The 12,075-nt window shown below is 36.9% G+C and overlaps 1 protein-coding gene across 6 annotated transcripts in view; it reads left to right on the top strand.

Annotated features, from left to right (window-relative positions):
- Positions 1-12,075, top strand: part of GTF2I (general transcription factor IIi) — a 112,877-nt gene that overhangs the window by 75,960 nt on the left and 24,842 nt on the right. For all 6 annotated transcript variants that reach the window (XM_054589709.1, XM_054589705.1, XM_054589707.1 and 3 more), the window contains 4 exons: positions 3,530-3,588; positions 4,741-4,812; positions 9,562-9,745; positions 10,741-10,799. In XM_054589709.1, coding sequence (XP_054445684.1) covers positions 3,530-3,588; positions 4,741-4,812; positions 9,562-9,745; positions 10,741-10,799 — 374 coding nt within the window. The remainder of the gene's footprint in view (positions 1-3,529; positions 3,589-4,740; positions 4,813-9,561; positions 9,746-10,740; positions 10,800-12,075) is intronic.

The following is a 12,075-nucleotide window of genomic DNA, read 5'->3' as shown; positions in this document are numbered from 1 at the left end:
TGCTGGTTGCCTCTCATGTGCCCGAGTCGGGGACTGAACCCACAGCCTAGGCATGTGTCCAACCAGGAATCAAACTGGTGACCTTTTGCTTGACAGAACAATGCCCATCGAATGGAGCCACACCAATCACAGCACAAGGAACTCTTTTTAAAAAATGAGTGCAGCAATTGGATGTGTAAATGCTTCCATTTTAAAACAACAGCCACATCCCACATTTCTGTATTTTCTATTCTCTTAGATTCTATTAAGATTACAGTAAAAGATTTAAAAAACAAAGAGGGCATTTATCAGCAGATTTCTGCAATGCAAATATGGACACTTCCCACTACATCCATGAAACAAGTACTAGATACACTTGTAAAAGGGAACAATTGGAGAATAGTTTTCTAGGAAATGATAAAATGTAATGGCTAAACTAAAATTTTCAATGAAATTGGGTTACAAGGGTTGTTAGTCTTGTAAATTGTAAAGAAGGTTGTGTATATGAGACACAAGAAAGGATACTGAGTTATCTAGTGACATCTGACTTAAAGTGAAAAGAGAAGGAAAGTGTCAAAAATGAGCCACTTCATAAAACTTCAGTGCCCTAACGATAAGGGAAAAAAATCACTTGGTTGTAGAAAGTAAAAGCAGGTCACCCATAAAGAATGAAACCACACTGATGAAAACCTGCTTTAAGCAGGAATAGGTATTCTAACACTATTAAGTAATTCTTTCGAAGTTCTAAGTAAAATGTTATGACCCTCAAATTCTATAGCCAACCAAACAAGTATGAAAGCAAATAGAGATTTTTCAACTTGGAAAAGGAAAGAGAGCAGTTAGGGTATCTCCAGAGGTAACAAAAACCCTTATTCAAATTAGCTTAGTACAGTGAGTTGCTTATCTCATCTAGCAAGGAGGTCAGAGATGCAGTGACTGAAACTTGTGGCACCTAGGGCTTTGCTTCTGCTTTTTCTAGATTTGGGCTTTTTTCTTTTTTAAGGGAGAGGGGAACTGGAGAGAGAGTGAGAAGGAGAGAAACATAGTTTGGTTGCCCGTCGCAAAGCAACCTAGACTTGTGCCTGGACCTGCAGATGAACCAGTGACCTTTCAGTTCGCAGGCTGGCGCTCAATCCACTATGCTACACCAGCCAGGGCTTTCCTTCCTTGCTTTGATAGTTTCCTTAGGCTGGTCTTGAGCTGGATGCAGTAGTTCCAGACATGGCAGCTAGACACTTCTCTGCAGGAAAGACAGTAGCGACCTATGTTTCTTTTTGAGAGCACGGAAACCTTGGAATATGGCCTTAATTCTCTGGTTAGAATTATTTCAAGTGCTTATTTCTCAACCAAGCCCAGGCATGAAAAAGAGTATCTTGATGTGTTTAGATCAAGCAGTACTCACCCTCCCACCCAGAGAGTGACTATGGATTTGCTTATTCTGAAAGGCATGGCTTTCATTTTTAAGTTGTTCTATTTTGAATGAGTCTCTGAACCATGTTCATATTATGCATTAAAAAAATTTTTATTTAAAAGGATAATTCTATAGAGTTTAGCAAATGTTTTATTTCACAGTTTACTAATATTGATCAAATATTATGTATGTCACTGACTTAATCCTATATTAGTTTCCATCATTTCTGGGATTATTGTTAATATAAGCATGGTTATGTATGTTTTTTCTATCTTTCCCCCCACTTCCACCCCCAATTACTTTAGGCCATTATGACAAAATAGAGTGATAATGGGATATGGAAGTTAAGATTGTGAAAATTGTGTGTTCTAAAAATTATGTTTTATGGGATGTTTGTTTATTAGGAAAAATTCTTAAAAGCAAGTATATTGTCCTGCAAATGGTAGTATTGAAATGTATTTAGGATTTCTGTAACCAGTTTATACATAGTCTGTCCAGAAAGTGTACAGCCATGTAATATGGAAAATAGAGACATTTATTGAAGAAGATACAGGAAACATTGTACATAGGACAATGATGCCTTAGTACCCTTCAAAGTCAGCACTTTGAGAGCTCACATAGTTTTCCAGCGTCTCTTCCACTGTTCGAATGCTCTACAAAATCCTTTGTTGGAATCGCCATCAGCTGCCCCTTTGTGTTTTGCTGAATCTTATCAAAGGTCTGAAATCTTTTCCCTTTCAAAGATGATTTTAGTTTTAGGAAGAACTAGAAGTCTCAGGGCACCAAATCTGGGCTGTAGGGGTACTGAGACACCTGGATGATTTGATGTTTTGCCTAGAAACTCTGCACTATATGTGATGCATGAGTGGGTGTGTTGTCTTGATGAAGCTGCCAATCACCAGTTGCCCATAGCTGTGGCTGTTTTCGTTGTTTGCGTCTCTCACTGATGAAGGACATTGAGGTGTAGTACTCCTTATTTATTGTTTGGCCTGGAGGGGCATAGTTGTGATGGACAAAACATTCACAATTAAAATAAAAAACAGTTAACATGGTCATGATCTGTCTGCGACTTTGTTGTGCTTTCTTCAGGCATGGAGAACCAGGCGACTTCCATTGGGACCTTTCCAGATCTTAGCTGTAGACCCACAATTTATCTGGTTAGGACCCTCTTGAGGAAATCTGGTTCATCGGTAGCGGTTTGAATCAAGTCATTAGCAATTGCAGCATGTGTTCCCTCTGCTCTGGTAGCAAAAAAACCATGGAACAGATTTTGCCACGATATGTTTCCTGCCTAGAATCCTGCATCAAAATCTCAGACACAGTAGTGTTTGGAACTCCCAGATCAGCTTCTAGTTCTTGCACTGTCAGTCGCCAGACTGTGTTGATTGTAGCTCTTATCAACATTCTCAGGTGTTCTGCTTGTTGTAGGCCTTCCAGATCGTGGATCGCTTTCAACAGATTCTTGAATGTCTTTGAAGCATTTGTGCCATGCTTTTATTTGGACTGCACCATTACATTGTCCCCAAAAGCCTTCTGAATCATCTGACTAGTTTTAATGGAAGAATGTTTGAGCTTAATGCAAACTTTGATGCAGAATTGTTGCCCTATTCACTTAGTCATTTTGAATGCGACTGTCTCACAGTACATGCTCACTCAGTGGCATCTACCACCCCCACTGAGTAGTACAATGAAGTCATCATTTTTCACTCATGCTCATTCCAGTCCACTCTCCTTGGCTGCCAGTTTACATTGATGTCACACAAACCATTCTCGTTACATTAACAATGGCTGGACTTTTTCCGGACAGACTTTGTAGATTCATTGAAGTAAGGTAGTCTTGAAGTGTAAAATTAAAGGATCTCATATAAAATTTTTGTAATTTGTTTCCTTTGGTTTGCATAATTAACCCTTTGAGTATGTAGGCTCTATGAAGCACCTTATGAAACAGCGTATAATTACCATATAGCTTTATTATTCTGAGGCAATCTCAAGACATTTGGATTTAATTGTAGTCAGGACTCCAGATTATCTTCTCTTTTTAAACTGGTCTTGATGATGGAATATTAAATAAGTACTAGTAGTTACTAATTTTGCTCAATATTACTTTGTGAATATTTAGTACTTTTTCTCACCTTGCAGACATGAACTTCTGAATTCAACACGTGAAGACTTACAGCTTGACAAACCTGCTTCCGGAGGTGGGTTTCCAGTCTTGTGTGAAATCAGAGTATTATGTATAAGAAATACACAATATCAAAATACTGTTCAGTACTCTCCAGAAGAATAAACTAGTTTTCTTCTTAATCCATTATAAATAAGTATGAGTCTGCATCATATTTTGGGATAGACTGAAGAAGCATGTGTGTCGTACTTTTTTTTTTTTTTTTTTTTTTAATTCTCACTCAAGCATATGTTTATTGCTTAGAGAGAAAGAGAGAGAAACACCCATCAGTTTTCTCCCACATGCACCCCAACCAGGGATTGAGCCCACGGCCTTTTGGTGTAACAGACAATGTTCCAACCAACTGAGCCACCTGGCTAGGACATGTCTGTTTCTACTTTTGAAATGCAAAAGTTATCTGGCATAAAGTATTGAAAAATGTATTACCCAAGTTTACATTAGTGAATTGAATAATGATTTATTAATATACCCAGGACATAAATAGATATACTTCTTAAAGCATATAGCCAATGTTATTATCACTTGTTTGTTAGATGTATTTTGAAGGAAATACAGTCGTGATGTGTCCTCTTGCTTGCTTTTGCTCTGGAGTGGAGTGGGGGTGCATGTATAAAATTGAATTCGAGCCCTGGCCAGGTAGCTCAGTTGGCTATAGAGCATTGTCCCCATATGCCAAGGCTGCAGGTTGGATCCCTGGTTGGGGCACGTACAAGAATCAACCAATGAATACATAAATAAGTGGGTTAACAAACTGGTATTTCTCTTTCTCTCTCTCTCAAATCAATAAATAAAAATTAAAAAACAAAGAATTTACATCACTTAAGAATTTTAATGGAATGATTGCTAATAGCCTTAAATGCCTAAATTTATCATTGCAAAAATCTCCTGTGAGCTCTTCTTCAGTAAACTGAATTGTGGTATTTCCTACCTTTAATTATGGTACTTTAGAATACCTATGTAAAATTACTCTGCAGTTAAAAATTTCCATTTTCCCCATGTTCTGTTTTTCTTACTCATTCTATTCAGTGTCAGTACTGTTTTAACAAACACATTCTGAAATCTTAGAAATAATTTTAGTAAGAATAGAAAAATAATACTACCTATTTTAAAATTATAATACATGAATACCATCAAATTGAGGAAATTTTTATATTTGTTATTTTTACAGTAAAGGAAGAGTGGTATGCCAGAATCACTAAATTACGAAAGATGGTAGATCAGCTTTTCTGCAAAAAATTTGGTAAGTCTGATTTTCCCCCAACTAAAATATGCTACAGAATAATTTTCCTCAACTTTGCTTTATGAAAGTAAAGACAGTGAATGTGACTCACTTCCAATTTTCTTCTATTGTTTTCAAATATATATATATATAATGAAAAGTTTTAAATCTGTATGAAAAAATAGTATAAAAACCCTCTAGATAGTCTTTTTGTGTAATTTTTTTTAATACAGTATAGTTTATTCTGCATAGGGCATTTCACAGTTTTGGAATCATTTTGCCTTGGAATCTTTTAACAATGTTTAGTGTGCTTCTCTGGAATAAAGGAGACGTTCAGTGGCATTTCACTGGCGTGCTGTGTCGTACACTGGTGGTTATCAGAAAATGTCACATGGCTACACTACAGTGGTTATCCTGTTTGTTCTGCTTGCTGTGCTTGTGTCCCTGAACACCTAAAATACTTAGACTTCGTTTGTCATAGCAACCTGTGTGGCAGAAGTCACTCTTCTCCCCTCCTTTATCCTGCTCCGTAGAGGCATTCAACATAGTTGTTTTTCTTATTTTTCTTTTTAAAACTATTAAAATGGGCAGTTTCAGGCTTTATTGACTCTTGTTTTTTTTCCTGTCTTATGGGCTGTCATTTTCCTTCTCTTGATGGCACTTCCATTTTGTTCAGTTTTTAAATTTTGAGAGTGGTTCTCTGGAGCTCAGTCCTGAGCCCTTCCTCTTTCTCTTTTCTTGTTATGCTTTCTCCACAATTAACCACATTTCATCTTGTATCTTTAAATTTATACATTGTGTATATCCTGATGACTTTCAAATTTAAGTCTCTAGTCTTAAAAAAACTTCCCTTACCACCAGATCTTTATATTCACTCACGTATTTGATACGTCTTTTGACTTCCCATGTACTAACCAGACCTTGGTTTCCCCTGCTGCAGAAAGTTCCTTCCCCAGGCCACCCAGTGGCACCGCACTCTACACACTTATCCTGGCCATGTCCCCTAGGATTTAGTTATTCTTTATTTTTTATTTTCATGAGGCCCCCTGTTGACTCTACATTTAAAACATATCCCTGGTTCATATCCTTTTCTTCCTTACCACTGTCACTGCAGTCAGAGCCAGTGCCACAACGTGGCCAGGTTTTAATCTCATTAAAAACATAGGGCATGTCACTTCCCTGTTTCATACTCTTTGGCTTTTCTTTCTGTTTGGAATAAACCCCACAGTCCCTGATCATGGCCATCCTGCCTTTCCTCTATTGTCAACTCATTCCCTATCCTACTTGCTCACTTCTTAACAGCTGTAATGGCCATCTACTTGTTCTGTGCTTTTTCATTTCATACCTTTTTTGGGACTGTTGCACTTTAATGTTCTTATTTCTGGAATGCTCTTACCTTGGGTCTTTTTGTGCCTCTCCTTTTTATTTACATCTCAATTTAAATGTGGCCACATTGGAGAGGTCTTCACTGAGTACACATCTAGCATAAACTGCTAAGCACACTATAACTAATCACCCTCATATTTTCCTCAAAACACTCATGGTTTTCTATGTCCTCTCACTCTAACACAATAGATATGACCACCCTAATCTTGTCTGTCTTGTTTACTGCTAGAACTTTGCCTGGTGCTTGGTCAGGTGCTAAGCAAATATTCACTGAGTGGATAAGTGTCTTCTAACACTCTCAGAAATCACTGGGCCTTTCTATCACATAGCATACATTGTGCCTCATTGAATTATAACACTGAAAAGACCAAAGTACAGAAGTGCCACTGCTGCTATTGGCATGGAAAGTCTCCTGGGTGAGGATTCTTGTTTGTACTGTGGTTTCCAAGAGGACTGCTTGGCACTGGGTCTTAAAATCCCAATAAACCAGTTTTTAGGTGCAACTCAAGTGGCAGCTACAAACTGAGGTCACTATCTGGGTGGTGGTTGCCGAATGCATGTACTTACCATGTGGTTTATTATACTGTTTAACTCCCTGAGAATTTAATGCATCAGGAAAAAAATCAGAATTTTAAGATTTTCCTCCTCTTCAGCATCCTGACTGCCCAACACAAATATAGAACTTTAGTGTTAATGTGTCTCCTTAATCTGTCAAAATCAGCTAATTAACAAACTTTTTACCACTTTAAAAATAACTATTCCAAGAAACTTAGTAAAATAAATCAGATGAAGTACATTGTTTATCATTAGAGATGCTACCATAGTGTTATTGTAATTCATGAGTAGGTGACGTTCGATAATGGGTATCTGCATGAACAGGCTTAAACTATGCCCTCATGTTTTGGTTCTGGAAATGAGCCTGGTAAAAGAAGCAGCCAAACCTAATGGCATCACTGATTCTTGCCAGGCAAGCTTCCTTCTGTACCATGGAGAGAAGAGGCTGTCAATGAATTAGCTTAGTTGGTTGGAGCATCTTCCCCTAAGAGCATGCCTAGGCTGTGGGGCATGTTTGACTCCTGGTTGGGAGCATGCAGGAGGCAACAATCTATGCTTCTCTCTCACATTGATATTCCTCTCTCTCTAAAAGCAATGGAAATAGAAAGGTTCTTGGATGAGGATTAAATAAATAAACAGTTTAAAAAGGAAAGAAAAAGTGGCCAGTGGAAAATATTTTGGCATTGTGGCAGAGCTAAGAAAATAGTAAGAGTTTATGTATTACTGCATCACAAACAACAAAAGCCTGGCTCTTTTTTGTTGGTTTGAATGGCCTTAAGTGGGTCTAGGAGTCTAGCAACTTCAGAGAGTGAGAAGCCAGCAGAATGCTGCTTTCTTTAAGTTAAGGTTCCTGAAAGGGAAAGATGAAAACTTAGGTTCTCTGTAACTGTCAAACACCACAAGTTTTGAAATTTTCAGTATGGCAGCAGCATAAGCAGTCATTCAGTACCTGTGAATGCCTGTGTGTCAGGTGCTGAGAACCAGCAGACCAAAGACATTCCCCCCACCCTGCCCCCAAGAAGCATTTATTAATAAAGTAGGGGAAGATGCATAGTAAGGCAACGAGTAAATGTGTGTTATATAAGGTGTTAATTAGCCTGGGGGAAAAAATGAAGCAGAATAAGGGGACTAGGGAGACAGGGCGACTGTTACTTTATAGAGAGGAGGCCTTGTTGATGAATAACTGATGCAGTGGGCTGTCACCATTTTCTATAACTTGCACTCTTTCTCAACACCAAAAACTGATTCTTTTGTTATTTTTTAGAAAATCTGTTAGAATTACGATATACTTTTTTCGTTGTTATATTTAACTGTAATTAATACTACACCCAGATGAGTGTGAAAGCCTTTATCATATTTTTTAAGGGAATGTTTCTTTAACAGCTATGATCTTCATTACATTGTATATGGTTTTTCAAGTACACATTCCTTTTTCATATCAAAGAGATTATGTACTTGAGCCCTTCAGATTTGGTGTTAATGAAATAAAGGAAGAAATTCAGACAGAAGAGCTTTACATTTGAGAGGAAAGTCAATCTAAGAATCAAAGAAATGCAGATTAATTGTTCAGGGAGGCACTGTTAAACCATCAGATTGTAGAATATTAAATATACTTACACAGAATGCAAGGGAAACCTATATATGCTGAAATTGTGTAAATTGTTTGACTCTTATTTATTTATTTTAAAGATTTTATTTATTTATTTTTAGAGAGACAGGGAGGGAGGGAAAGAGAAAGGGAGAGAAACATCAATGTGTGGTTGCCTCTCTCACACCCCCAAATGGGGGCCTGGTCTGAAACTCAGGCATGTGTTGTGACTGGGAATTGAACCAGCGACCTTTCACTTTGCGGACGTTCATCCTACTAAACCACACTGGTCAGGGCTGTTTGACTCTTTTATTAAAATTATGTTTGGATGTGGTTTCAGAGCAGGGATTAGGACTTTCATTTTTAAATCTTAAAATTTCAGTTTTACACCTGTTCAAAAGCTGAAAAATATACCCAATTTTAAATTCAGTGATCATTAAGATTTTTCCACATTTGTTCATCTTTTCCTCTTTTGGGTGTTGTGTCATTTTCCTTACTTAGTGTGCATCCATGACAGTGTTGACATTTTCTTACAGAAGCACAGTGTCATTTATTATCATATCTGACAAGATTAACTATTTCTTTGTATCTGCTCTTATCTAGTCCCTCATAGAGGTTCCTCATTCATCCAGGAAGTACCTTGGAAGTTTTTGCTTTGAATATAGATCTAAATAAGGTTCATACACTAATTGGTTGATATGTTGCTTTTAATCTAAACCAAACTCTGCTTAATATTTTTATTTCCCATTCCATATATTCTTTGTAGAGGGTTATTTCCTTGTAAAATGGCTCACTCATGATGTTTAAAATTTAAAGGGTAAAGAATATTAATCTCACAGTTGCAGGAACCAGTAAAAGGATTATTACATTAAAAACATTAAGTAGCAAAAACCTGTCTTCAAATATATGAAAAAGCAGTATTTAAATTGCATTCTTTATTGTGTCATAATTTTCCTTTTTTATTTTTTCCCAAAGATACAGAAAAAATTTTTCATAAGATCTTAGCATTATTAAGATGGTCTTAGAATCAGGAAACATTAAGTCCACACAAGTCACCCTTGATCAGGGGCCCTTTGTACTTGCATTTGCGGCTTTCAGTCTGTTTTAGTAGTTAGTGTATGTGTTTCCAGAGTATACTGGCCTTTTTAAAAAGTTGACATGTACATCGCTTTGGATTGTACCACAGTTTGATTTCAGCAGAAACTTAGTCTCTTCAATTACTTTTTTTTTTTTTTGTAAAGCTGAAGCCTTGGGGAGCACTGAAGCCAAGGCTGTGCCTTACCAGAAATTTGAGGCACATCCTAATGATCTCTACGTGGAAGGACTGCCAGAAAACATTCCCTTTAGAAGTCCCTCGTGGTATGGAATCCCAAGGCTGGAAAAAATCATTCAAGTGGGCAATCGAATTAAATTTGTTATTAAAAGGTAAGATTATAATCTGCAGAAAAAAACTTAATGTTGTCTTTAAGAAAATATTAATTTCATGAAAATGGGTCTTTTGTTTCCCTCTCAGTTGGACTTACTCTGATATTCAGAATTAAGGTGTTACGTTTAGATTTATTTATTGAGCAAATGTTTAGTATCAGGCACCAGATGTACAGAATTGTTTTTGGAAGGCTTATTACAGAGATAAATGCAATCAAGTGTTACTAAGCACTTTGAGGAAGAGGACAAGGGGTAGCGTGTAGATTGGTCACTTGTATATAGAGATATGAGAAAATAAAAGGAAGTAATAGAAATAGGAACAGGGAGGCGTCAAATGTACTTTAATGTTTACATAATCACACCATTCTGTCTGGGATGAGTGAGGTACCTTTTGGGCATGGTATGATAGATGGAGATAGCCAAGTGGAGGGAAGGCCTTATGTCTTATACAATCAGTGGAGTAATGAAATAATTTGGATTTGCATTTTAGAAATGCTATTTTGGCTTTGGTTTGAAGGATAGCAGAATGGGTAATTTGGGAGCAGGGAGTATGAACAGAAGGCCTGTCTTTCCTACAGAAGGGTTGTGGTCAGGGATGCTTGCTTAATCGTAGGGGATTGTGCATTTGTGTATGTTTGTTGGACTAATTGTAGAAGGGAGTGGCAACTTGAGGATGACAGACCTAGATATTTCTAGCTGTATTGTGGTATAGTTCATCTGAGGTTTAGAAACAGAAGATTGAGCTGTTTGGGGGGAAAGGTGACACTTGGTACATTTAAGCTTAAAATGCCTTTGAGGACACAAAGGTGGGTCCTACCTCAATCTGTTAAAATTGTTACTGTCTAAATAATGTGGAGTCCACCAGAATGATACTTTTCACTGCATAAGAAGGTAGAATGAACCACATTGAAAATCATTTGCAATGCACAGATTTGTGGGGAAAGCCTCTAAGGCATTCCTAAATGCTGTTACTAATATCAACTGTCTTTTTACAGACCAGAACTTCTGACTCACAGTACTACTGAAGTTACTCAGCCAAGAACGAATACACCAGGTAAAATAATTGTGAATTCTTTTTTAAAAAGCTTATTAGATCAATTGTTTTTTAGCTTTTAAAAAAATCTCTTAAAGCAATGGAATTCCTCTTTTTCCCCCAAAAATATCTTTTGAGGAAGCTCAGTGCAGACATCCTTTAATTTATCAATACGAATATAAGCAGTTTTTGGAAACTTGAGCTTTGAATTTAGACCAGTGGTGTTCAGTAAGAATAAAAGGTGTGTCACAAATGCAGCTACTTGTTATTTTAAATTTTCTAGTAGCCAATTCTATGTTTCAGCCTGTAATCAATACAAAAATACATGAAGAAATTTACATTTTTTATTTTATATGTTTATATTTTATTTGAAATGGCCATGTGTATTTTATACTCAGTCTCATTTGAACTATCCACTTTCAAGTGCCCAGTTGCCAAATGTGATTAATGTGTCAGACCATTCAGACCAGATGGGTTTAGACCTCAATCTTTATTTACACAGACCCTGTTTTTGAAATAAGAAAACACTGTAATTCCAGCAGCTACACCGATGTCCTTGCCCAGTAAAAAGAACTGTGAAGTCTCAGTCTCAGTTGTGTTAAGGGTTTTATTTTCTTTCTTTGAGCCATAAGTCTGCATTTATTTCTTTCACATCTCTTTGTTTACCGTTGCATAATATTAGAAAAGTGACCACAACTTGTAGACCTTTTACAACTTAGGGACTTCTGTTGCTAAGAACCAGTGGTTGTTTCTGAATTCATGTAGTTAATCATTCTTGTAAACACTACGGTGGGGTTATTTGTACTAAAACCTGATCCTTCAACTATTAGGGTACCCGAGGTAACTGGTAAAGGTCAGCCAGTATGCAAAATGGATTGTATAATTTCGTTTTTATCATGGCATGAGAAGTGGTTGAAAAGTACTGAACTAGGGATTAAAAATTATCCTGTGCCAGGAATTCATCAGGGGAAGATATAATCAATGTTTAATAATCAGGTTGAGCATCAAAATCTGCACAGCAGCCTCCTCAGCATGTTTTTGATTTAGGCAAAGAAACAAAGTATTGGTGATGAATTGAAGATTGGAGATGACACAGACTTTGCTAAGGGAAGTAATAGAAATAAAATCATTCCCAAAGGTAGAGCTTTAACATGAATAAGGCAGGATATGATGAAAGTCTGTTTGAGCCTCATTTCTCAAGACAGACCTCAAATTCAAAGCTGTGATTAATGTGATTGATCACTGCTTTTGTTAGGGGCAGTTCTAATATTGATCATAAATGAAAAATGTTAAACAT

Source organism: Pteronotus mesoamericanus, unplaced genomic scaffold (assembly GCF_021234165.1).
Source record: "Pteronotus mesoamericanus isolate MK-2021 breed Mesoamerican mustached bat unplaced genomic scaffold, CSHL_Meso_final scaffold_167, whole genome shotgun sequence".
NCBI classification, from domain to species: domain Eukaryota; kingdom Metazoa; phylum Chordata; class Mammalia; order Chiroptera; family Mormoopidae; genus Pteronotus; species Pteronotus mesoamericanus.
Note: the sequence above shows the minus strand (reverse complement) of the source record. Positions and strands in the feature narration are given on the sequence as shown.